We start from the raw sequence: 27,310 nt of genomic DNA, 5'->3' as shown, positions 1-27,310 counted from the left end.
GTGGAGAAAGGGTGTGGTTGATTGGATAGTTTTGTATCTTGTCAGCTAGGGAGCAACCTTGCGCGTGCAATCTGTCCATATCCCCAGGAAAAAGGCTCAAGACGCGGCAGCACTCGCACAAGCTCTCTGTAAACGCCTCTCTCTCTCTCTCTTTCTCCCTCCCTCGTACTCCCTCTCCGCTCCGCGACTCCTGTCTTCTCATCTTCCGCGATCCTCCAAACGGCCCGGCTTCACTCTTGTTTACCCTGCCAGCCTAATGGAGTTTGTCAGGTTTGTCAATATGATTGATTCTGTTGTTTGTTTGTTTGTTTGTTTGTTTGTTTGTTGTTTGTTTATTTTGTTTAAGAGCTTTTTCTGTTACAGTTGAAAAGTTTTACAGTGTAATATGTCCAGAGGAATAGAGAAATTGCATGCTGTTTATGTTCATTCTGTCAGTCTGGTTGGTTAGGAGATGTGTAAACACTGTGACTGTGATGAGATTACAAATTGAGTTTCGGAGGTTCTGTATTATGAAACAATGCATGTGCAGTCTTTTTTTATGATTTTCTCTGTTAAATGTTGTTTTGTGATGTTGTTGACAGTTGTTATCTTTGATGTTTCTTGGAGCAAATGTTTATAGCAGGTTTTAATAATTGTTTAGAATGTGTTGTGTTGATTTTAACACCGCTTTGAACTTTTATGTTGTTTTTGTAAAGAAAAGCTGTTTGTAAACAGTCATTTAGATTAGTAAACAAGTTTTGGTTTAAACTTTATTGTTTAATTTTGTGTTGCATTCACACTTAGTGAAGTGACTGGTTGTGTCAATCAGTGTGGGGGGGATGGGGTGTTAAGTGAGTGAGTTTGGGGCGGGAAGGGGTGGACTGCTCCACTTCACTGTTACCCACATTTAGAAAGAGGCAAGAACACACTCCGATTTGACACTTGTGTCATGGGCCCTCGTACTTGTGTTTGTGTGTGCGCACATGAGTGGGACAATGCATGTGACAAGAATTGGATTTTTGAAACTAAAGAAAAGTTTGCTGCTCTGTTGGACACACTGGCCTACACACTAAACCGTTTAACAACTATTTTATTTATTTATTTTTTAATGTTAATGATCTCAAAATACTTTGAAATACTGAAATAACTGAACTGAAATACTCAAAATACATTGAGAAAGCTGTCACTTGCATGAGCTAAATACCAATTATTTTATCTGTATGATTAATCAACCTGGTCGATAATAATGAGATATTATTGATTTAAAAAACCCAACGGTGATATGCAACACTTAGGGTGCGTATTTGTCTTTAGCATTATTTAGACTGGTATGATTGTGGTAACTTTGCACATGGAGAGGCCCAGACATCGTGGGGGGTTTCAGTTAAAGGATGGCACGAGGGGACAAGGAGAGGGAACGACTGGACGCGTGGAAAGTAAAGGCTAAACATGGAGCCTTGCGGAGGGTAATGCCGCACAGCTGTGACCACCGGGCCCCTTGCTTTAGAGCGAGAGAGAGAGAGAGAGAGAGGGGTGAGAGCTGATTGGCCTGACAGTTTGTAATCAGAGTTGATTTATTGTTCATTAGTAGTGGATTAGGGCCCACTCTGGCTGGGGCCGAACCGCATTTATGTTGTGCCCTGACAGGCCATGAGCTTGCCAACAACTGTCATTTCTACCGCTCGACTTAGGCGAGCACGTATTAGCAGCGAGGGAGAGAGAATGTCTGAGAGTGTGAATATTTGCATGTGTGAGATTTGTTACAGAAAGAAAGTGAAAGTTTATGCAAGAGGGTAGAGTTGTGCTTAAACGTGTATGCACTCCTTTTGGAATCTGTAAGATGTTTAGGATTTTTAGGTTAAATATTTTTTGTTTATTTGTTTGTTTTTGTTTTTTATTTAGTATCGCCCTTTAGAAGCTGCACAATATATATTCAAGACAAAATAGTAAGTTAATTTACACATGTTCTCCTGTTTAAAAGTGTAAATACCCTTGAAATAGTATTATTTTATTACATTTGGGTATTAATGACAGTTGTGATAGTTAATGAATGAGTCCCTCTATTGTCCTGACTGGCAAAGCTGGATCTCAACATCATCGAGCCATCATTGAGGGAAAACTTAAAAGTGCAGAACCTGCAAGGAAATCAAATAACTTAAAAGATTTGATGGTGTTTTGTTAAGAACAGCTTCACTGCCCAGGACAACCCGGGGATTCTTGCACAAATATCACTAAAGTCTACAAACAGTTATTGATTCTCCAGAAGGCAACGTACTATAATAAGAACCAAGGGTGTGTAAACTTTTGGGCAAGAGAACGCATGTAGATTCAGTTATTTTTTCTTGTGGAATGTATGTAAATATCTGTCAAAAAGCTTAACCAGGGCAGTACTAAATAATAATAATAATAATAATAATAATAAACAAATGCAATTTTTTTAATCCCTCTTTAAAAAAAAAAAAAAAACATTAAAATATGATAAATATAAAATAAATATTATAAACAGATTTATATGGGGTATGTAAACCTATTAGTACTATATGTTGAGTAGAACATTTCCTGTAGAAAAGTGTTTCCCATTTAAACTGAGAAAGAGAGTGAAGCAGAAAAGAAAGTAGAAAGGGGCAGGAGGATGGGTTATCTGGTCAGTCGTTTCAGTGACTGACCTCTTTCACAGACCTCTCGCTCGACATTATGTGGTGAGAATCAAGAATACTTTGGTAATGACACACAACATTGCCAGCTGTTCTTTTCTGTTGCTTCGGTATCTGTTCTTCTGCAGAGGAAAAAAAGAATACAAGCAGACTTTTTCCCCCTTTCTGAAGATGCATTTCTCCTTTTCTTACTTAGTCAGTTTTCCAGCAAGCACACCAGGTGAGCACCCTCTAAGGAAAGGGCGGTGTTGTGACGAATTGCTTCGAAAGACAATTTTAGGATATGAAGCAAAAAAAATAAATTAATAAGGGTTGCTGCTTTCTTGGCTCACACATCTGTTGTCAACTCTCTACGTGAACTTTCAAAACTAATTTTACTGCAGAACAGTATAAATTTGGAGGTAGGAATTGCGTCAAAAATTTCTTAGTCGTTTTTAAATGAGTTTTTGACTTTGTTGCAAGTGTTAAACACATCACTTTGAACTACAATTTCACTTTGTCTTCCATTTGCTTATTAGCTCTTGCCAGATGCTGACAATATCTCCCATTCTAAATATGAATTGACCCTGATGGAGTCGTGCCACCCAAAGACAAACATCGCAACTCGGGTGATCAAAACACATTGCGATTTAGTGAAGCCTTCATCTGCCACCATGGAAACAAGGATTAGTGTTGTCGTCATTGGGCGTTGTGCAGAATAGGGACCTCTCCCATGCGAGGATGTGACGACCACTGTCTCGAGTAAATTCTCAATTTGAGGGGGATTTGTGCAACTGTGATCTTAATTAAATCTCCACCGACTCCAATAACGCGTCTGAAGGCATGCGCGACGTTGCGTAACCTCGCTGAGCTGGTAAACCATAAATCATATCAGCGGGATGAGTAGAGAGGGAGAGGGGGAAAGAGAGACGGAGGGAGGAAAGGGGTGTCAGGGAAAGGTGCAAAGTGGTCAAAGGCAATTCGTCGACATGTTTTTGGTGGCACGTGTCAGACGGGGTTTAGACCTTCAGTGTGTTATTTTGTGAATGTGTCTTTGTGTATTATTGTGTGTGTATGGAGTATGTGAGGAGGAAATCTGGGAAGTCATGGCAAGGGTCACATGGGGTGGCTTTGAGGTGAGAAATGATAGCTGCCTTCAAGTCATGTCAAGTCAACGGCGTGTCAGTAAAAGTATCATGGCTGATGATAATAAGTTGTACTTGGCTATCCAGATAGTTTTTACGCATTAAAGGAACGTTCTGTAACATTTTGCAACATATCAAGGCATGGCATATGTCAAAGCACATCCATAATACACCCAACCAGAGTTTGTGTGTGAGATCAAGTGTGAATTCCCCAAGCATCAGCTCAGAGGGTCCCAGGGCTGGACCATCAGGGCCCAGCATTGGGGCACCTGCAGTGGGGTTGAGTTGGTGTGGGAACGGCAATGCTATACCGAGCTTTGCTCTTCTTTTTTTCTTCTAAAATGAACCTCATGCTCTCCTTCACCCCTGCTTGTTTGTTTTACGGCAAACTGGGCCAGCTCTGCTGAGAACTTGTTTGTTTGTGGTTTAGAAGTTAATTAAATTGAAATCTGGATTTTTGTTTTTACAGTTGCCTTGAAGGGGCCGATCCCCCTCCGAATCTGCTTGGTAAATGGGCAGAAAATGTGACTATGATTATGCTGTTTATGTGAACTGTAAACGGCCATAAGAGAGCCAGAGTGAAGAAGAGGGAGTGGAATTATTCAGCTTTTTATATTAATCCACATATTCAGGAATTAGGGGAAAAAGATTTAATATTTAAGAATCAACCTTTGAAAAGTCCATATCGGTCTCGCTCTAATCTGAATATTGGGAGAGATGCACCCCTTCAATGTCTATGGTGGTTACTACCTTGGACAGTATTGACTGATGTATCTACTCTTTCACTTTTGCCCATTTGTAATGGATTAATAATAATTATGAATATTATAACATTTATTATAACAGTATTGTCTATGTTAATCCTTTAGAGATAGCTTTTTGGTTTACTCGTTGCTTACCATGCAGAATTTCTAACTAGAGTTTTATTTGTAGATTGATTTGGTTTTGCATTCTAGTAAATGCAATTTGAACAAAACAAACTAAAACAGGTTAAACCAAATTGGGTATTCAAATGGTCTCCAAGACTAATTACACCACACCTGCATTGTAAAATCAGAATGAGCGTACGGACATTACTATTCCCTATATCTCTGGACAAGGTAAACCGAGAGGCTTCAAACACACCAAACCTCTTCTGATTTCTAAAGGGCTTGTTATTTTGTACTTCTCAATTCTATTTGATGTCCTGACAAAACAAGATGACACTGGGGAGCAGGCATTAAAATTAGATTTTTTTTTTTTCCTGCACCCTTTCTTTCTTTTTCTTCCTTTGCAACCTGTTTCCGTGCGGCCAGTTCAATGTACGAGACGCTCTGATTGAAGTTGCCCCCCCACCCCATAAGTCTTCACACTTCATCTTAATTGCCCACCTCTCTCTCTCTCTCTCTCTCTCTCTCTCTCTCTCTCTCTCTCTCTCTCTCTCTCTTTTCACCATGCATGACTTTTTGCACTCTCAGGAAGACGGTGTTCTGCAGTAAGTCAGTATCAGTGTTTTTGAGGTTCGGCAGATGTGTGTCAGATGTTTCCTCATTAGAGCTGTATATTCAGCCGTTATTTCCTGCTGTTAGTTGTGTGTTGAAGACGGAGTGGACAGTGGATTCAAGGGCCAGGCTCAAATGAGCTGTGTCTGCAGCTGCGTCCAGTTCACTCGATCTCCCAGCAGGCATTGACGGTTGATGTGTCTTTCTATGAGAGATTTAGCCCCTTCAAACTGCAAAAAAATCCCATAAATGTAACTTGATATTTCATGATTTGAATTTTATGCTTATAAATGTTTGCACTTTAATGTTTAATTATTTTGATGAAAAGTGTCCATAATTATTTATTAGTTATATACATTGTAGATATATATTTTGTTGTGTGCAAAATATATTTTTTAGTATATAAAATGTTTACATTTAAGTCTTTATTTGGTAATTGGAATTCAGCTGAAGTATTTGAAGTGTGCTTGAATCTGAATATCGGTTTGTCTTTTAAAATTTTTCGGAAAATATAAATTCGTAAATACTGACCTTTCAAACTTGTACTAAAATGTTACGAAAAATGGGGGCCCGAGTAGCTCAGCGAGTAAAGACGCTGACTACCACCCCTTCCGTCATGAGTTTGAATCCAGGGCGTGCAGAGTGACTCCAGCTAGGTCTCCTAAGCAACCAAATTGGCCCGGTCGCTATAATGTGGTTCTCGCTCTCAGTGGGTCGTGTGGTGAGTTGTATGTGGATGCCACAGAGAATAGTGTGAAGCCTCCACACAGGCAAGGTCTCCGCGGTAACTCGCTCAACAAGCCACGTGATAAGATGCACGGATTGGCTGTCTCAGACGCGGATGCACCCCCATATTCTCAATATGACTTGGAGCATATTGAGAATTGGGCATTCCAAATTAGGGAGAACAGGGGAGTAAAACAAGGTTATGAAACAAAAAAAAAGTCCAGTTGATGTCCAAATCTGCAAATCAGTTTCAAGACTCAATATCAGTTTACTTAACAGTGTTTTTGAACTAGTTTTTGAAGATTTTGTGAAGCCAATAAAGCTGTCCGGATTATTTTTAAATGCATTTTAGACGCTGCAGATGTTTGCATGTGTTGGCATGTGAAAGCATACAGTATATGATGTGTTTGTATTATGTGTGCATGTTTTGGTAGGGCTTGGTGGACAGCAGGCCTGCGCTAGCACATTGCCTGCAGTCACATAGCATCTGTAAGAGTGTTAAAGTTTCTGTGCGTGTGTGTGTTTCTACACCCACACCTGGCCAACACCACACCATAGTGAAATTTACAACGTCAGCTTTCTCGTGTTTGCTCACTTTTCTCTTCTCCCAACAATTATTTCAGTTTCTGAGCAAACAAGTCTTGCTCCATTTAAAACTGTCCAATTGATAACTGAAATATTCATTTATAAAATTCCTTGTGTAGCCAGTTATCTGCCTTGTCATGAAGCATTTGAAACAAAAGAAGACTTGAAATATGTATTGCGTTCTCTCCTCACCTCTTATCAACTGAAACGTCTGTTTACTGCGATTCATAATAATAATTTCAATTTTGCACACTTCTACAATTATGGTCAGAGAAGAAGAGGACCAGCTTTAAGCAGCGGTATCTCTCACTCTTAAGTGCTGCTGATATAGTGGCCAGAATGATATTTTTCAACTGAAGTGCTTCTCATCTGTGGCGGCCTGTCTTAAAGAAATCTCTGCTCATTCACCAGTGGATTAAATGCTAGTAGTTTCAATGATCAATCGGTTAAGAGGAGGTCCATCCCTCTCTCCACTAATGACCTCAGTGGTAATGGGCAGTAAAATGTGAGCTGTAATAGCCTTTCCGCTAGAGCTGAGGTTTTGTAGAAGTGGATACACACACATTTACACACACACACACACACACACACACACACACACACACACACACACACACACACACATGTTTGCGGGAGAGAGGAGGGTGTGAAGCTGGTTTCTGTGTGTCTGTAAGGTGGGGATATAAAGGGATTAATTGGGATAGGCGTTGGTTTGTCATGGCCTGATTGTTGAGAGGTTTTTACATTTTTTATCTGTTTACATTTATAATTTAAGTTTATGTAGAGGTGAGGGTGTGGTCCAGATAAGAAGATGCATGTGTGTTGGCAGCACCTTGAGTTTGTGTGTGTGTGAAGCTGAACCGTTGCACTGTAAAGCGAACAAGTTTTTGAGTTTAAAATAAGACTTTCCTTTGTGAGAATCGTCATCTTCCGCAGAAGACAGCGATTCTCACACAGGAATGTCTTTTATTAAATTCAAAACTTGTTCGCTTTACAGTATAGCGCAACGGTACTGCTTCAAATGCACACAAATTCGAGGTGCTTCCATATACAAGAAAAACATCGGCAGCCGCCATACTCTCACCTCCACATCCTTATTTGGTACTTGGAAGTAATTTGTTCGAAATGTGTTTAAAACGAAGATTTCTTTTTCAAATGTTTTTCTAGTAATTTAATTGAAAACACAAATTCAGAACTACAAGTGGCTGATTTAAATGCCATTCTTCTTTACAAATTTCCATATTTGTTTTGCACAATTTTCACAAATGTTTTAAGGGAAATCAATAAAGCAAATTTCAAACACATTTTCTTAATTCCAATTACCAAACAAAATTTTAACATCCAACAAAACCACAAACATTCTTGTTTGGTAATTGGAATTAAGAAAATGTGTTTGAAATTGACTTGATTATTTCCCTTATATGGAAATTTGTCAGTATGAATGATATTCAAATCAGCTAATCTGTTTTATTGCAAAAAATACATTTTCAAACTGTACTAAAAATTGTAACAAAAACTACAAATGTATATATTTGTCCAGATGATGTTTACAATTTGCTTGATAGGTTTCTCTTTCAAACTTTTATGAACATTTTAAAAAACTATGTATTTGTAAATGTGAATAATGTTTAAATGAGCAAATACATTTTATTGCAAAGTTTAAATGGATAAGTGTAAACATTGTGTTAACAGTGTACATGTAAGTAAACAACTGAGTGAGAAAATGTTTAAAATTTGCTTAACCACTTTTTTTTGGGGGACTCTACAAAAGTTTTTTTTTTTTAACAAAAAATATGAATTCATAAATATGAATGCTTTTTTCAAACTTTAAAACATACTAATTTATAAATACGTCCAGATGATATTAAAAATGTGCTTGATCAGATTCTCTTACAGACGTACAAACTATTTAAGAAAATAAATGTTTTTTTTATTTTTACATATAAGTTTAAAACAGCGAATCCATTTTATTGAAATGTTTTAATGGACAAGTGTAAATGTTTGTTAACAGCATCCATTTAAGTAAAAAATTTTTTTGAAATGTAATCATCTTTCTAACTGTACTAAAAAATAGAAATTAAAAACATGAATTCATAAATATGAATGCTCTTTAAAAAGTTATTTTTTTTAACAAAAAATATGAATTGTAAATACGTCCAGATGAGGTCCAAATTGTCCAAACATGCATTCTGTGTGGTTTGAGTGTTTTAGTGCGTATTGTCTTCCACCCACCCGTCTGTCTCTCTGACCTTCAGAATAGTTCATCAAAATTAGTGGCGCTGAGAAATAAGGACATGAGTGCATAATGACTGTGAAATGAAGAAATCAAGGGTTGCAGAGTATGCAAATGGCTTGCTAAGCCATGTGAAAAATGGACCACATATTATGACTTAACGCCTGTGTGTTGGGGTGTGTGTTAATGAGCGCGCTTAAGTGTTCATTTGTAGTTGAGGTTCCACATACACATAAAGGCCTTGTTTTTTGTTGAATTTATAGTACATTTATATGTACAAACTCATTGTTTGTCCTTTGCGGCATTAGCATGGACTTCATTAAGGATGTTTTTTGTTTTTTTAAATAAGAGTGGGCTGAATAAGGCGGAGCCAGTGTGGAGGGTAATCCCGCCCCTTACTGAGGGACAGCCTCCAACCTCCAGCCTCAATTACACGCATCAAGAAGTGACAAATTTAAACGAGTGCCAGCAGTTCTGACTCAGAGACAGAATTGGGGTAACCTTGGTGAAGAGAGAGAGCCGTCCTAACGTCTGGCCAATCAGGAGCAGATGTGAGACATCTCGCTACACGCTTGCTAAAACACGCTGGGAATATGTTAACAGTTGCAAATGCGCAGCGCTATCAAGTTCAGCACAGATGTGGTTTGTCACCCAATGTCACAAAGGAGAGATTTTAATGACAAAGCATATCATAGAGAAAGACTGCACACATACACTCACATACAGAACATCTTCTCCAATTAAAGACCCCTGTCAGTGCATGAGCATCCTGCCCACTACAATATCAATTCCTGTTAATAGATATTCAATTAATTAGGTTAATGTACACAACGAAACAGTACACTGTGAGAGTGGCCTATTTTTCATAAGTACAGTGGACAAGTGTGTGTACATGCTGATGAGGAGGGGAAAACAATCATGAAAAAAAAAGATAATACGAAACATATTCCAACAGTCACAAGCAAAGCATAGACATCACTCTAGAATAATGGGCAGTGGCCTTGTCAGTGGAGTGGGCCATTTGATGATGGAAATGGAGCATTGACAGTTGTGGTTGTTCGAGTGTGTGTGTTTGTGTGCTTTCTCTTTCTATCTGTCAGTCTCCTTTCAATCAGCGCAGTTTGGCTTCTTGTATCAGTGGTTCTGAAACTTCCTCAGGTAATTGTCAGAATCTAGTGACAGGCCTGTGATGGGAAGTGTGTTCTAAGGGGCTGTTCACACAGGATGCATTCTTGCTTTTTTTCTATTTTTGTTTTTTTTTAATTGCCGGTCTATATATCATGTGCAGGACGGACATATTTGGCCATTGTAACACATCTCACTGTTTTTTAGCATCTCACGTTATGAGTGCTGTGTTTTTAAAACACCATATCAAGTATAAAAGTGTAACTTTTAAAAATAGGTCTCGAAACCCTTGCGTTCTATTTATTTTACTGCACTATATCTACCTGTTTTTGAACTCATGAACCTGTGTGAACGGACATGTTTACATGTTAACTTGCTAGCATGTTTACTCGCTTGTCTAGTATGCATGGTATAGCATTATCATTCAAATTCCTTCTCATCCTATGTGTATGCAGGTGCCAGTTTCTATTGCTATGATGACACCACAGGTCATAACTCCTCAGCAAATGCAGCAAATCCTCCAACACCAAGTTCTGAGCCCCCAGCAGCTCCAACTGTTACTGCAGCAACAACAAGCACTGATGTTACAGCAGGTAACCTGTCTTATTCTCTTTTTCATACAGTATAAACAAGACTTCAACTGTAACTCAAACAGTCTGGCCAGTGTTACAGTGATTTGATGTGGAGTGTTCTTAGGTATGATGTGAATCGAAGTGAAATAAATAGTTACATTTATTAATAATTGTCATTAATAATTAATGATCAATAATAAACTTATTTAAATTAGTTAATTAGCCTAATTGTGGGCTGTTTACAAATGCAATGCAATGTGTTTCGGTTTATAAACCTGTTTACAGCTTCAAACGTGGCTCATTAAATCAGAATTTATTGTTGGAATTATCGGATTTTGTAATAAAGCAATAAGCCAAAAGGGGTTGTGTTATGCAGTGATTTACTACTGATAAAAGGTGTTTTCGGGAGTGGTGCACAGCTTTTATAAAATAGCTGAAACAAAAATGCAGTATGATTTAAGACTCTTTGATATAATGTTCAATAAAAATACATTTATTAGTAGTTATAGTCACAATAAACAATTCAAACGACAAGTCGAGTATTTTGTTAGCCTTGTCACAACTTGATATAAATAATATAGAATTTGATTAAGATGCAATCTCAGATTTTATTGTTAGAATTATATAATTAGCAAAATCATGCCCTAAGATTACATCAGGTACACCAGTACATAGAGTACAAACCTCCCATTCAACTGTTGCTCAATATGTATGGCAAACAATTGTGATTTGTAATAAATCGAAATCTATAACCGAACAGACTTCTTGATTCTCAGGAAGTTGTGAAAGTTGAACTGTGACTGTGTGAGAAGTTACATGTATTATTTATTTTGAAATAAGACTTAGATTTACTATGTAGGTATACTGAAGTATTCATAATGCAAATTTCCATCAACATTGATGTTGATTCATTCATTAAAGGAATATTATGGTTCAATTCAAGTTAAGCTCAATCAACAGCATTTGTGGTATAATGTTGATTACTAAAAAAAATAAAATAAATGTTTTACTTACTCCTTAAAAAAAAAAAAAAAATATATATATATATATATATATATATATATATATATATATATATATATATATATATATAAAAAAAAAACAAAAAAAAAACTGAGGTTACAGTGAGGCACCTACAATGGAAGTGAATGTGGCCGGTTTGTGTAGGGTTTAAAGGCTATAAAGATATTTTAAGCATATTATTGTATAAAAACACTGACATTAATTTGTTAAAACGTATGTATTTTAGCTGTAAAGTTGTGTAAATCATCATTTTTACAGTCATTTTAGAGTTTTAGGGTTTGTTGACATTACATCGTCATGGCAACAAAGTTGTAAAATTGGCCATAACTTAACACAGAAAAGTTTAGTAATTGATTTTATCACACTTAAATCATGTTTACATGCATATCGTTTAAGTCTTGTTGCTATACTTTTGAAAAAGTCATGTTTAAAAATTGCCCTCTATTCCCTTCCATATTAAGTGCCTCACCGTAACCACGTTTTTTTATATATAAAGAAAAGGAAGGGCAAGTTAAATTTAATATTTGTGGTAATCAACATCATACCACAAATGCTGTCGATTGAGCTTAACTTGTATTAAACCCGGAATATTCCTTTAAGGCCTCATTACTTTATTGTATGCCTAAATGACTCACAAATGAGAATAAATAAAGCACAAGAATTACAGAAAAGTACATCACTAAAGCAGTTGCAAGAAAAAATCGTACAGAAATTGTCATGTTGTTTACGTCAACCATGAGTAAATTATGGTTGACGTAATTTAACATGTTTTTTGTGTTATTTTATATATATATATAAATATTTTAGCCAATCATAACAGAATAAAATGCAGCCACTGTATAAAATACAGGTTATATGTATGACTCTATACTTTGCAGCAGCAACTGCAGGAGTTCTATAAGAAACAGCAAGAACAACTCCACATTCAGCTCATCCAACAGCAGCATGGCAGCAAGCAGCAGAGTAAAGAGGTATGCTGACTGCATCACTTTACACACACACACACACACACACACACACTTGCGGCCTGGTATTCATTACCTGCCCCCAGTGCATCCAGCAGCTGTTTCCCACCAGCACTAATACAAAAGCAAAATCATTCCAACCCCTCTGTGTCATCTTATTTCGAGTTTTGACAATGGGAAGAGTTGTTTCCTGCTTTTGTATTTCTACACTCTTAACACACTGTCTTAACATGATAAATCGACAAGCGACAAAAGCTATGTCTTTCATTTTAATTTGAGTTTTTGTTGTAGCATATCTATCTATCTATCTATCTGTCTATCTATCTATCTATCTATCTATCTATCTATCTATCTATCTATCTATCTATCTATCTATCTGTGACTGTCTGTCTGTCTCTCTGTCTGTCTGCCTGTCTGCAAATAATCAACAGTAACATTTCAGTCTCATCTAGGGCTGGGTTTTATGTAAAAAATACTTTCTCGATAATCACTTAAAAAATATTGTGATATCCATTTACATCGTCATTCCCCTGCCGATGGTCAGTGAATGTCTTCCTGTCTGTATGTCTTTCAGAAATACGGCAACACATATTTGTATAATATTTGAAGTGTGCTGGCTGTTTCTCTGTCTCTCTTCTTTCATTTTAAGGCCATCTGACCTGCTATTTCTGGCTGCTCTAATGACGTCAGGATACGGCGATACACGGGACAAAAGAGGCGATTATTGCTCAGTCAAAAGCAGTTCAAAGATAGAGTTTAACTTTTTGACTTCCCCTCCGAGCGCTTCATTCTGCTACGGGAGAGAGCGAGAGTGTAGAAATTAAGTCAAATATTATAAAGCTTACACACTAACGCATACACACTTCAAAGACCCACAACTCGCTAATTAATGAACTGGGGGCTTCGGTTTGGACTAGTTGTGGTGCGTTGCCTCCATAAATCAACGCAACGGGACTGTTCCTCTTGCCTCTGACAGAAGCTGTCACTCTTTCGCTCTCACTCCCTCTCTCTCATGTCAGAAGGACAGATGAGGGGAAGGGGACTTGAGAACAGAGGGGGTGAAAGAGGGAGGGTGACACCGTCAAAAGAAAAAACAATTGATCAGCTGAATGGAACGTGACGAACGAGGGAAGAAAAACAACATTTTAAAGAGTATTATGTATGATCACAGGAATTTGATGCAGCCCTCAAGAGGCTCTCCTCCGTCTGCTTGTGTTTTTTTCACGCTAGCTCCCTCTCCCCCTCCTTCGGCTTACTCGCGCAGCCATCAAAAGATGGAATACGAATTGTTGCAGCAACTCCCCCCAAGGGGGTCAGACAATAAACTCCCGCTGCTGCTTTGTGCCTCTTTTATTTAAAAGACAACAAAATTTCATAGGTTTTCAAAGATTTTTTACTTCAGATTGGAGGCGAGGCATTAAAGGGGCCTGCCAGCATCAGTCTGTATCATGTTGTCATCTGCTCTGTTCTCGCGTGCCACTCCGAGTTAACCTCCTGTTGGCTGCACCAGGCCGGCCGGTGTTAGGTTAACGCTTGTGAGTGGAGGAAGAGCCCGAGCAGCCTTCATCAGGGTGACAGAGCATATGGATGAATATGATATTCAGAGTGTAGAGTTTTATTTATTTATTTATTTTTTACATGTACAGCCAACATTAAATTAAACTTAAACCTATTTACTTCCTTAATAAATGTGATTTACACTTCTCTCCCCGTTATTGTACTATTCATACCAAAAGCAGTGCTGTAAAGTGGAGTGAAGGGATTTTTTTGAGCAAAACAATTAACACTAATAGCAAAACAAACCTTCGTGAAATAGAGAAAATATCCCTTCTGTTGTCGTCTTTTTGTAATGATATTATTATTATTATTGTATGAATTATCACTACTTTTTGCTCCGCTTGCTGCCTAATTTTATTAAAAAAAATTTTTTCAACTTTCAGGAACAACCTTTTTTGCTGATGTATCCAAAGCTGTGTTGCTGGAAAAAAAATTACCATTACTATCATACTAATATCATAATAAAATACCACTTTTCACTATCATGATCTCACAATGAAAAACTAAAAATCAACAGTAACATTTCAGTCTCCTCTAGGGCTGGGTGATATGTAAAAAATACTTTATCGATAATCACTTAAAAGATATTGCGATATCCATTTACATCGTCATTCCCCTGCCGAGGGTTAGTGAATAAATTTGCTTTATTTATTTTGCTTCAAAAATTACAATAATTTATTGAAACCCGAAAATTTTTCTAAATTCAAAATGCAGATTAAACTAAATTAAAAAAGCTAATAAAATAAAGTAATAAAAAAATCTTATTAAAATAATAATTAGTTATTATTTTATGATTTAATCACTTTCATCTTTGTTTCTTTAATACAAAGATATATATTACTGAACCTGCAGAGTTGCTTTCACAATGCATGTTAACTGTGAACTGCTCCGTGGAAATTAAAGCAAACTAAACTCACAGCATCTCCTAAGATAATTGGAGATAATTTGCAGCATTTTAATAGATTACATTATTCTTGCAAACAGTTTTCAGATGAATGAAAGAGAAAAAAAACTTAATATGCACGTGTTCAACAAGACAGGCTTGCGCTGCACGCCTCTGATCAAACAGTGAATCAGACACGAGCACTGACGGTTTTTCTTTTGTCTGTTCTTAAAAATATTCAAAAGTGTGTTTCTTCAACCACGTGTCTTGTCATGTGTCACTCCGAGACGTCTTGCAGGTCATCCGATGTTGCGGCTAGATGAGCAAAATTACCCGTGTACGAAATACCTTCATTTGGACGGGGAGCTTGCGAACTGGATTCAGCCTTGTTGCATTTGGCAGGTGCTGGTTTCACACCCTGGCTTACTGTGTAATATAATTGGTGACTTCCCAAACCCATGGTTTTGCCATTTTACCGATATAGCGTCAATCATCGTCTCACAGTGAGTGTCAAAGTCGGCATCGGGATCTTTATAAGATACCGTCGATGTCCGATTACATCATCCTATCGCCCAGCTCTAGTATCATCCAGTCAGGTATTTATCAGTTGCATTTATTTAATCATTACTTATGGGCTTTTCCCCTTTAATTGTCAGAAGAGTGATGGGAGAGACAAAAGTAATAGAATTAGGATGTTATGCAGGCCAGATTCAAACCTATGTCTCTATGATGGCAGCCCAGCTCTAGTATATCGTTAACATGTGTGCTACCCCTGCACCACAGTTTAGATTATTGATGTTATAAACAAAGTATTTGTACAAACAAAGCTTTGTGATCAGGATGTAGAGGGGAATATGGGTTGTAAGGGAGTACAGGGTGATAGAGAGAAAGGGTGGCTTTCAGATAGAGGAACAGACCTTTGACAGGCAGTGAGGATGGGTGGACCATAAAAGAGAAGACTGTTTCAGCTCTGTTGTGGGTCTAAAGGTTGACCTGCCCATGGCTGTGCCGCGGGACCTTTCTTGTGTGCCCTCTGTTTGGAGAAGTAAACGCAAAGTGAAGCATCCTGTGTTTGGGAAGAGGGTGCGGTTCACAGCTTGGCAAAGCCACGCTTGTGCTTTATTGCACAAACACGCACGCATTGCATACACAACCCTTGCAATGCAGACCTCCACCGCAAACCCATCAGAAACCTTCAACATAATCTTCCAGTGATTATGATGGACGTATAACTGTTGTCACAGAGCTGTCATAATGCAATGAGGGGGTCATAAACAACAGTGTTAGTGTTGAGATGGGTCAATGGGAGGGTTCAGTAGCCCACTGTATCTCCGCAACATCGCACATTTGTTTTGACTGAGGGACAATCAGGGAAATTAGATCATTTCCTCACATTTATCGTTCTGACTATGCAGCAATTTGTTTGCCATCCCTCCCTCTCCTTCTGTCTTTCAACACCCTCTCTCTCTCTTCCATATTTCCCTTTCCCTTTTACAATCTATCTTTTCCCATTCTTCCTCCCAAAACTCCCCCAGTTCTTATGCCAAACACCCTTCAACAATCTTCCACCCTCCTTTTTCTATACGCTATTGCCAGATAGGCTGGTTTGAGTATTTCTGTAACTGCTGACATGCACAACAGTCTCTAGAATTTATTTAGAATGGTGCCAAAAACAAAAAACATCCAGTGAGTGGCAGTACTGAAATGCCTTGTTGATGAGAGAGGTCAACAGAGAATGGCCAGACTGGTTCAAACTTACAAAGTCTACGGTAACTCAGATAACCACTCTGTACAATTGTGGTGAGAAGAATGCTATTCTGAGATGCTGGTTGGCTCTGTTTTGGTGGCAGGAGTGGGACCTACACAATATTAGGCAGGTGGTTTTAATGTTGTTGCTGATCGGTGTGTGTGTGTGTGTGTGTGTGTGTGTGTGTGTGTGTGTGTGTGTGTGTGTATGTATGTAACAGAATTGCAATATACTGACATTATGTATTGACTGTGATCGTATCAGTGCAGCCATTCTCAGCTGTTCTTTTATTGGATGGTTGTTCCATTACATCACAACTCTGATTTATCCAAAGGAGACCAGTGATTGGATGCCTTGGCTCTGAATTTTAATGCTGCTGAATATTAAGGAGTTTCTCTCAGGCCTTGTTTGTGGAGTTATTAATGGCCATAATGAAAATTCTGTTGTTCTTATTAGGAATGATTTACAACGTTTCATTATTTGTCACGAGCCTACCCAACTCCTTGATATTTTGGAGGGGAAAGCAATGTGGGAATGCACCTGTCAGTGCTGTTTTTGTGTGTGCCTGTTTTTTTTTTTTTTTTTTTTTATCAGAGCGAATAAGTATGTTTGTGTATGTGCTGACATAATTGTTTGTGAGTGTGAGGATGATGTGTAGACCTTTCGTCTCTCTGTCTCTCTCGCAGGTGTCTGTGCAGCAGTTGGCATTCCAGCAGCAGCTCCTCCAGGTTCAGCAGCTACAGCAGCAGCATCTACTTAGTCTGCAAAGACAAGGGCTGCTGTCCATCCAGCCCAACCAGACTCTGCCTCTCCACTCCCTCACTCAGGGTGAGTACTCATACATACACCAGCCTTTAGTGTTATGAGCTGTAAACTTCTCGCCCTTTAATTACTCCTCTTCATACCAAGAGTGATGCAGCAAATCAGTGATTTTATGCACCAAAAAGTATTCAAACTGAGCGCGAATAATGTACACAAAAGAGAAAAAATATTTTCCTGTCCACTACTATTCGGTGTCATTTAGCAAAAATGTGAAAATATTCCTGCTTTTTTTTTTTTTGGAGCTCCGAGACTAAAAATATCAACAGCTTGATATACAGTATATTTGGATATACAAAATATATGTTATTGTATGGTGAGTTTTGTTTAGCTTTTGTTTAGTATTATTGATACTTTTTGTTCATCTTGTTCTTTGAAGTCGTAAATGAAAAAATATTAACTCAACATATGTGGAATGGCGGTTCTGAACACACAAGCCAAAATATATCTTGCTGGTTGGTAAAGTTTTTTAAAAAAATTTTTAATATACGATTAATTACTACTTTTCGCTCCACTTGTCATTTTCTTACAAAAAGGTGTTACATTTCTGACACATGCTCGAAGTGTTGACCAATCACAACAGAATGGGCCAGCTGACCAATCAGAGCAGACTGGGCTTTTCAGAAAGTGGGACTTTAAGGAGACAGGAGCTACAACGGAGCGTTTCAGACAGAGGGTGAAAAGAGGTGCTGCAGCAATGTACATTATGAGAAGAATAATGTGTTTTTTGAACATTAAAGCATGTAAACCTATCTTTATCTTAGTAATCGGCCTCTTCTGACCACTTGTCATTCGGTGTCTACTTTTTACATTGCAGTCAATTCCCGTTGAATAAAATTAATTATTCAATTTGAACATTATGGAAATGGATTGTGAACACCGTTTAATGATGACATAAAAATATTCAAAATTTTTGGCTAAAATTTCTGTTCAGTTGGGATAGTCCTTTACACTTTCTTTGCTCTACACTGTCAATTGTGTTTTTCTCTTTTAAAACAAGACCATGTCTACTATAACACTCACATATCACCACTGCAAAATATACCCCCCTATATATCCACTCCATTGCATCCTCTTTATACATCTCTGTTATCTTATGTTGGCTCCCCGTCAACCCTTAAACATACAAGTGCCATTGTTTTCAAAACTCAACCCACTATTCAAAGATTAATCACTTCGCAAGCAGTCAGTGAGTCAAAAGGTTTTTTCCAGGAGGTGTGTTGCTTTATTTTCCTGTCATATTTACTTAAGGAGCAGAAACAGAATGACAAAGACTGGCATTCATATCGGTTTTGTTTTGAGTTTTGTATTCTTTCTTTCAAAAGCTGACTGTACTCTCGTTGGCTTAGACAAACAAGCTCATAACAAGATAAGAGCATATAAAGGATGGGGAGGGGGTGCTTGGGTAACACGCAAATACAAACTGTGTTTGTTCAGTCTTGTTATTGTTTGATCAACGCATAGTCAGAAAGCTGAGCCACTCCAAATACTCACGTTGCCCTGGGCTGAGAGATGCAATGCGAAGCCATAGGCTAGTGGCCGTCTTTGAGATGCCTGTAGAGGACAATTGCATTTCTTCTAAGTGATTGAATGACAGAGCAGTTGATAATCAGGGAACATTGCAAGCATTTAATGCCCAATCCAAGGACGTATATGAAAGACATGTAATATAATTTCTAAAACTGATAGTTACAACTCTAAATTTGGATTGGATGAGTCTTGTTCAAAGCCGTTGTGAAATGTAATATCATAGCAGTAAGCATGGTACACAGGATGTTGTATGCATATAAGATATGCTTATTGTTTTCAGTGAAGTGTAGCTAATGTCCTTGCTTAGAACTGGTTAGTCTAGTTCTAGCATTAGTCCAAAATATGAATAAACCTGGTTGAGTAACTTGAACATTCTATAGTGGATTTCTTGAATCTTATTGGTCATTAAATGTAAGACAGCAGTTAAAACACTTAGAGTGTAGGTGTGTGTTTGTGTGTGTGTGTGTGTGTGTGTGTGTCCACCACATTTTCTGCTTCACTGTTAAAAGTTATTGATGACCTTTTATTCATTCACACTCCACTACATTCTTTCATGCTTCAGCAACCCTGTATTCCATTCAAAAGATGTAATCTTCAATATTCAGTAGTTAGCTATGTAGTTAACAGTTGCATGATAACTTATGCTACCTTTGTATGTGCGTGTGTGTGTGGTGATTATGCACTTGGGCAAGCAACTAAGGAAGATTACTTGGCCTGCGACACAGTCTGAAATTGGCTTATTTATTAGACTCTTTGACTTTAATGTTTGCATTCAAATCTTTTACCGCATCACGTTTGATGTTCAGTCACATCCAGTCATTTCTACACAATTTAAAATATTGTTTACGATTATGCAAGCAAGCTCTTAGGCACAACAAAGACATAGGAGACTTCAATCAAAACAATATGTTTTGTAAGTCGTATTTGAATGTTTTGGATAAAAAAAAAAATCAGGCTGGATCACTCCAGCAGGTGGATATTTTATTTTTATATTAAAGAGGCCCTATTATGCTTTTGGGGATTTTGCCTTTCCTTTAGTGTGTAATATAGCTGTTTGTGCATGCAAAAGGTCTGCAAAGTTACAAAGTTCAAAATTCACGCCAAAGGGAGCATCTCTCTCCCAAAGAAAACACTGCTCCTGAACTGCCTGAAATGCTTGGTTTGCAGTCCAGCCATTTCTTCTGTGACATAGCTACGTCACTATGTAACATATTTGAATAATGCCCGCTTCAGGAATGCGCTGCTCAGGAAGACTCGGGAACTGAAACTCTATTAGGTAAGGGGCGTTACATTTCCGACACACTCTCTAAGTGGTTGAACAGTCACAACAGACTGGGCCAGCTGACCAATCAGAGCAGACTGGGGTTTTCGGAAAGTGGGGCTTTAAAGAGACAGGAGCTACAACGGAGCGTTTCAGACAGTGGGGATTTCTTTAAGACTGCAAGGGAAGCTCAGCTTCCCCTATAATGTCAAAAAAATAATGGTCAAATATGTACTATTGTGTAAACAATTTATTGACTAAAAATGCGTTAGAACACGTTCATCTCGAAGACGAGTTCGTTCAGAATCAGCTACATTACATATAGCAGGTCGGCTGACTCGATTTACTTCTCATACATTCCCGTAGCGTCAGTGCATTTCCCTGTTGAAGCCGAGCGTCCATTGACTTCAATGTGGCTGCTCTGAACAGTTTTTTCAGTGCTCGAAAATAGACGGTCATTGGATAAATGCTGCGATTATGTCCGCCCATGGACGCTCAGCGTCTCTGGGGGTGAATGAGAGTGGGCTGGCCCAGACTCCGGGCTTCAGCGTGATGATTGGAGGATCTGTCGAAAGACTGCATCTCCTTTTGATTGACAGCGAATCTGTACTATAAGAAGTCACTGAAGCTATTTCGCGCTCAGTCCCATCATGGATTTCTCAAGTGTAGTCGAAAGACAAACTGCTGCAACCTATTTCTTTATATTTGTTTGGCGAAATTGCTAGTCAATTTGCATAATACATTTCACACAATTATACACCACATTCCTTGTTTCAGTTTTACCAAGTTTAATATATTTTGTTTTAGAGCGTTCGTTCGTTCGTTCATTCATTCATTCATACAGTAGGCTAGGCTAGCGTCATACGGGCGAAACTGCGCACGATGGCAGACGGTGCTAATATTTTCGACCTGATTTTGGCGAAGCCATTTGAAAGTCTTCCTTACGAGGAAAAAATTAGAATTAAACAGCAGGGCAGATCAACACCTAAGATTGATTTAGTGCAAAAAATAGGGTAAATAAGTTTATAATGTAGGCCGAAAATGAGCTTCCCCTCTTTGAAAGACCAGCAGCCGCCACTGGTTTCAGACAGAGGGTGGAAAGAATGCTGCATGAAAAAGGTGCTGCAGCAATGTACATTATGAGAAGAATAATGTGTTTTTTGAACATTAAAGCATGTAAACCTATACTAGTAGACCCACAAAATAAAATTATGAACCTGTAAATGAGCATAATATGGGCTCTTTAATGTTTAAATTTTTGGAGAGGGTGAAATTAAATTTACTTTTAATTAAAGTAAAGGTTAAAATTACTTTAAATTTAATTGAGTGGAAAAACTAAAAATAATTGTTTTCTTTGAAAAGGATTTTCAGAAAGTAAGGTATGACCCCGTTTACACCTGGTATGAAGATCCATCTTGTGTGGTCTGATCACACGTTGTCAGACGAGACACATCACTGTTTACACCTGGTCACTTAAATGTGTATCCTGCCTGTCCTGATCGGATTTGGTGGGGAGGGACTCTGTTTCATGACGGCATACATTACTGCTTGATAATAAATGAAAAAAGTCAGAAAAGACAAAGAAAGTGCAAAAAAACAAACAAACAAAAAATAAATGTTGTGCTATTTCTTCCAGATGCAGCTGAAATTTGTATTTTAGCTCAAAAACAACGTTTTGAGCAGAGTTGTCCATTATTTTAGTGGATTACTACCTGTATAACTTGAGCTGCAGATGTTCATGCATCACAAATGTACTGTATGTGTATGTAAATTTTCCAATCCGATGATTATTTCCTTTTAAATCGCTCGTAACCGACAAAGTTTAAACTCTTCTTTTTGCGCAGCGGACCTATATTTAGCACTCACCACATATGATATGATCACCAAAAATGCATCTAAATACCAGGTGTAAACGGGGTCTAAAATAATTAGTAATGTGATTTACTTTTTCGATAATGTAAATAGCAATCTCATTAAAACTTTAGGGAAGTAATTAGCAATCTTTAATGGATTACTTTTTGAGTAACTTACCCAAAAGTGGTGAAGACATGTACTAGTTCAGTTTGGTTCTGTACATACCACACTGATTACATTTTATTTTTTAATCTGCCACAATTTGATTGTAGAATGCAGTTTCACTTCTATAAATAACTATATTTAGTGTGTATAATATGGGATTAAGCACCCCGAAGTGGAGTGACAGCCGTATTTAGTCATGTGTGGCCTCTGTTTTGTGTCTACATTAGTGTAGCTGCCAGATGTGTGTTTGTCCCTCATCTTCCAGACTATTAGCTGGCTCTCATCAGAATCTGTGCCCTCATACACACACACATCATGCTCCTCGGTGTCCCTCTTGATCTCCCTTAGCTAGAGTTCATTCTCATCTCCAGCTGCACATTAGTTAAGTTGTCCAGTCAAGGGCCACAGGACACCAGCAAGACAAATTTGCTGCTAATATGAAAGCAGCGAATGTGACCAGGCATGAAGTGTGATCTGCGTGCAGAGCCCATCAGGGGACTTCGGCCCCTCGTCCAGACTCACTGGCATTGATTGATTGGCTGACAGTGTGGTACTGTTTAATAGCTTCTGTAGCATTATGGAGAAACATATTTTAGGCCTAAGGGCTGCATATCAAAGGCCCTAGTGATCATGACCCCTTTAACAGAAGAGAGTGAAGAGCTCTGCCTCACAGAATAATAAAATAATAGTAGTGTCAGTTTGCCCCCAGTCTCGTTGCAAAAGACGCAGGCAGAGGTTTCCGCTGCACCATTTTTTATCGGGCTGGTGATGGGCCTCAACTAATGTGGTTGTGAACCTTAAATCAACTTTCCGCTTGCTCGAACACGGTCACCAGGGTACAGGGATACAAGGACAGGAAAAGGTTGAAGCAGGAGTTCAGGGCCCCTGTCTGGACGTCGCTGTTACCTGCTGCGGTAAAATTGAGTTGCTTTGCCGGCGATCAGTCAAACATCTCAATGGCATCCATTTTTTAAACGTGTGAGTGTGTATCTTTGGCTTTTAATGAGAGGAGGTGTGGTGCTGAAAAATTACTTCAGGGCTGATAAAGCGATCTTTTTATTTTTTATGTTACGTTTTGTCTGCGAGACATCACATCCATGACCTGTTACTAAATGGCAATCATGTTGTGAGCTTTGTCCGAATGGTAGATAGGTTATGTGGAGAGATCATTTTTGGTGACATATTTGTTGGTTTTACTGGGGAAAAGGTGTGGAAATAGGAAAGATATACACATTGATGCGTAAGGAAAAGAGAGACCTAGATGGACCCGCAGAAAAAAGTGAAAGGTTTATGGTGGGTTTCAGACACAACAATACAGCTTCGTCCTACTCTGTTATCCCCCTTTTCAGCCTCCCCCCTTCCTTCGGCTTGGATTCGTTTCAGTAAACAGTGGTGTCGGGGTCACCTGGACTTGTGGGTAATTGAGGGAGAGTGGGCCGCCCTGTCAAGCACATCGGCTAAAAATACATCGCACACTGTCACTGTGCTCCAAGTGGGGGGAAAATGATTGTTCCCTTCGATGTCCAAACCAAAAACAATCACCAGCACTGTGACCTTCTATCTCGAAACCACACAGACAACTTTTCCCTCCCTCACAATGACAAGCACAAAGACAAAAAACAAGTGGCCCCCTACCCTTCACCCTGAGATGGCGTAGTCGGCATTAAATGGTTTCAATGCGGATCGCTTTTAAAACAATGTGTGAATGCCACTCCGCTAGGACGTTAAAACACAACAAAAAAGCCCATGATGTGCCCAAGGAAGCAAAAGATTCCGCGTGGCACGTGGGAAGGTTATTGATTCGTCCTGCAATAATTTCTGCTGGCTCTTTTATATGCAAACGATTTTGTGTGAATTTATGGCAGTTCTACCAGACTCATTTCACAGTTTTTAGTGTCTCTCGCTCACTCTCTGTCTCTTTGTCTGTCTCTCTCTGGAGTCTTAGCCGCCTCATTAGCTTACTGTTCTCCATTACTGACATAATTAAAATCTTTAGTAGCTTATCAAATTAAAAATATTTTCTGCTGATCGTATCGAGATCTTCACCTCACCATTATTTTGTCACAACAGGAATAAATTAGGACTAAGCGATTCTCGCATGTATTACGGCAGAGCACTTGAAAGAGGCCACTTCTGGTATCTGTAAAGAGAATTATTATGAAGGGGGGATAGAGAATGAGAGAGTGAGGGGGAGACAAGGAGACGAATGATGATAACCAAGACCATAAATTGCTCTCCATTTGCTTGCGCTCATTTTAAAAATCGATTTAATTGTGATGTTAAGCGATTGATCCCCCACCACCAACCAAAAGTGCCTTCGTGTTTAATTTCACAAAACATACAAAGAACTTACTGCAATGGATGTGTTCAAGTTCAATTTGTTCACTTATGGACCAATCAGTGGCAAATTCGAGATTAGAATTCAGCAATGGTAAAATGGGTTAATTTATTTGTGCCCTGCTTAATTTTCAACATAAATACTTCAGGCTGTTTTAAAATAGTGAAACCATTTTATACATAATGTTACTGCTGCATATAAAAAAATGTCAGTTAGGCAAGAGACCAAAAACATCCCGAAATGGCTTTGATATAAAGGCCAGAATTTATACAGTAGATTGGATTTAAAATCCACAGCAGTCAAATAATTTGTGTTTTTTTATATATTATTTCAAATGCACAGGGAAAATATAGTGGCTGGAGTAGCTTTGTAGCATGTAAATAATAGAAACAAGAATGTCCGTCAATCGAAGGCAGTTTTCAGTGCAGACACAGACAGCATTGTTTACTACTGTATAAATCAGCGATCCAGTTTTATCACTATGTGATACATAAACATTTGCAAATTCTCTAAACAGTCGCACCACTTTTACAGCGCAAAACCTGCGACTTATTCACTAACTAGCATTTTAGTTTAAGCTGGCGCAATCAGCACTGAAATTGCGCTGTGTATTGAGTATTTTAATTAATTAATTTTCTTTTTCACAAACACGCCTCTTTTTTTTTGGGGGGGGGGTTCTCCCCAATTTGGAATGCCCAATTCCCAATGCGCTCGAAGTCCTCCTGGTGGTCTAGTGACTTGCCTCAATCCGGGTGGTGGAAGACAAATCTCAGTTGCCTCCGCTTTTGAGACAGTCAATCAACGCATCTTATCACATGGCTTGTTGAGCACGTTACCACAAAAACCTAGCGTGTGAAGGCTTACGCTACTTCTGTGCGGCACCCGCGCACAACTCACCATGCTCCCTACCGAGAACCACATTATAGCGACCTCGAGGAGGTTAACCCAACGTGACTCTACCCATCCTAGCAACCGGGCCAATTGGTTGCTTAGGAAGCCTGAATGGAGTCACTCAGCACACCCTGGATTCGAACTTGCAACTCAAGGTGTGGTAGTCATCGTATTTGCTACCTAGGCCCCCAACACTCCTCATTTGTCAAGTGCTGTTTCATCATGTTAAAAAGAGGATCAAGGTGTCTGGATCACTGAAGTGAAGTGATGCAATACAGTCCCAGAAGAGTGTTTCAGGTCGTGGTGATCTGCAGCATCCTCCATAATATAACATTCGGAACTGACCTGCAAGATCGGAAATGCGGCGTGCAAACTGCATTCAGTGCAGGTTTTGTGTGTTGCCCGATCTGTATAATTCCTTTAGTGAATCGGGCTCTAAACAGCATGTGCAAATAAATATTGCAAAATTACTTGCCGCAATTAATTTATAGTGAATTCCCCCAACAGTTTTAGAGGTCTATTCATGGAAACTTTTTAACACTTTTTAATGTAACGAAGATCCTTAAAGACAATGGGCACTCAGGTGGGCAAATTTCATTGTTAGACCTTACTTATTCTTTGTGTACTTGCGCTGTGCTGTATAGTCAGCTAAAGAAACATGAAACACTTAGTGTTTATGTTTCTGTGAGTGTGTATCTTCGTGTTTGTGTGCCTGTCACAGAATTGAGGCAACATCTTGTCTTCAAGCACTTTTTCTTCCCACTTATCTTTTTTTCAAAGGACATATGAGCCGCAGTGTGCTTGACTTGTTAAATTAGGTTTAAGTCGTCTGTGTCAATTGGAGGCGGTGCAAAACTATAAGCATTTTGCACATTAACATGCTTTCGAGAGTATTACCCTGGGGGCTTTATCGTTCTTTCACTTTCTCTCAGAGAGGGATGTTTTTGTGGTCTTGTTTTGTGTGTGTGTGAGAGGGAGAGAGAGAGAGAGCTGCCTGACTTCCTTGTCAGAGGAATAATGGTGATTATTCAGATTTCATGCCTTGTCTGTATGTTAATTATTTACTTCAAGCATGAAATGTGCGTGAATGCCAGGGAAATTTTGTACACAAACACGCTTTGCATAGCATGGATGGAAAAAGAGAGAGAGAGAGAGAGTGCGAGAGAGGGCAAGCGGCGCATATCAGCCAGTAGTGGAATAATTAATGCCCCCCTTTTGTTTACTGAGCCCTTGTTTTTTATTTAATTATGCCACGAGTTGAACCAGATTAGCTGTTAATTGATTTAATTATCCAATTTGTTTGTGGCAGGCATGATTCCAGCTGAACTCCAGCAGCTGTGGAAAGAGGTGACAAACAGCCATGTGAAGGAGGAGAACAGTGGGACAAATAATGGTCACCGGGGTCTGGACCTGTCCTCCCCCTCCCCCGTTCCCCTCAAAACCCTCAACCAGCATGGATCCACCAATGGCCAGTATGTCAGTCATTCACTCAAAAGAGAGAGGTAAGAGTGCCCAGGCATTAACCTGAGAGTTTAGAAGCAGCTGCCCGATGTTTGTTGGTCTTATTTATGAACATGTATTACTATTAAATATAGTAGATATACTATATATATATATATATATATATATATATATATATATATATATATATATATATATATATACATTATATATACTAAAAAAAGCCCTGTAATAATAGTACAAATATAGAGTGTCATATAGTTGGCATATAGTCATATAGTTGGCATAGAGTGGCATATGCCTAATTACGAATTGTAGTTGTCGTTAATTCAAATTG

The 27,310-nt window shown here is 38.6% G+C and overlaps 1 protein-coding gene across 10 annotated transcripts in view; it reads left to right on the top strand.

Moving 5' to 3' along the window:
* The window catches only part of LOC127653897 (forkhead box protein P1-B), a 234,780-nt gene that overhangs the window by 175,442 nt on the left and 32,028 nt on the right, over positions 1-27,310 (top strand). For 8 of the 10 annotated variants that reach the window (XM_052140736.1, XM_052140733.1, XM_052140731.1 and 5 more), the window contains 4 exons: positions 10,363-10,500; positions 12,381-12,473; positions 17,341-17,482; positions 26,822-27,014. In XM_052140736.1, coding sequence (XP_051996696.1) covers positions 10,363-10,500; positions 12,381-12,473; positions 17,341-17,482; positions 26,822-27,014 — 566 coding nt within the window. Of the gene's footprint in view, positions 1-95; positions 271-10,362; positions 10,501-12,380; positions 12,474-17,340; positions 17,483-26,821; positions 27,015-27,310 lie in introns of those variants that run through there. The other 2 variants (XM_052140738.1, XM_052140737.1) reach the window with 2 other exon arrangements.

Source organism: Xyrauchen texanus, chromosome 13 (genome assembly GCF_025860055.1).
Source record: "Xyrauchen texanus isolate HMW12.3.18 chromosome 13, RBS_HiC_50CHRs, whole genome shotgun sequence".
NCBI classification, from domain to species: domain Eukaryota; kingdom Metazoa; phylum Chordata; class Actinopteri; order Cypriniformes; family Catostomidae; genus Xyrauchen; species Xyrauchen texanus.
The sequence above is the reverse complement of the archived record's forward strand: the minus strand, read 5'-3'. Positions and strand labels throughout refer to the sequence as shown.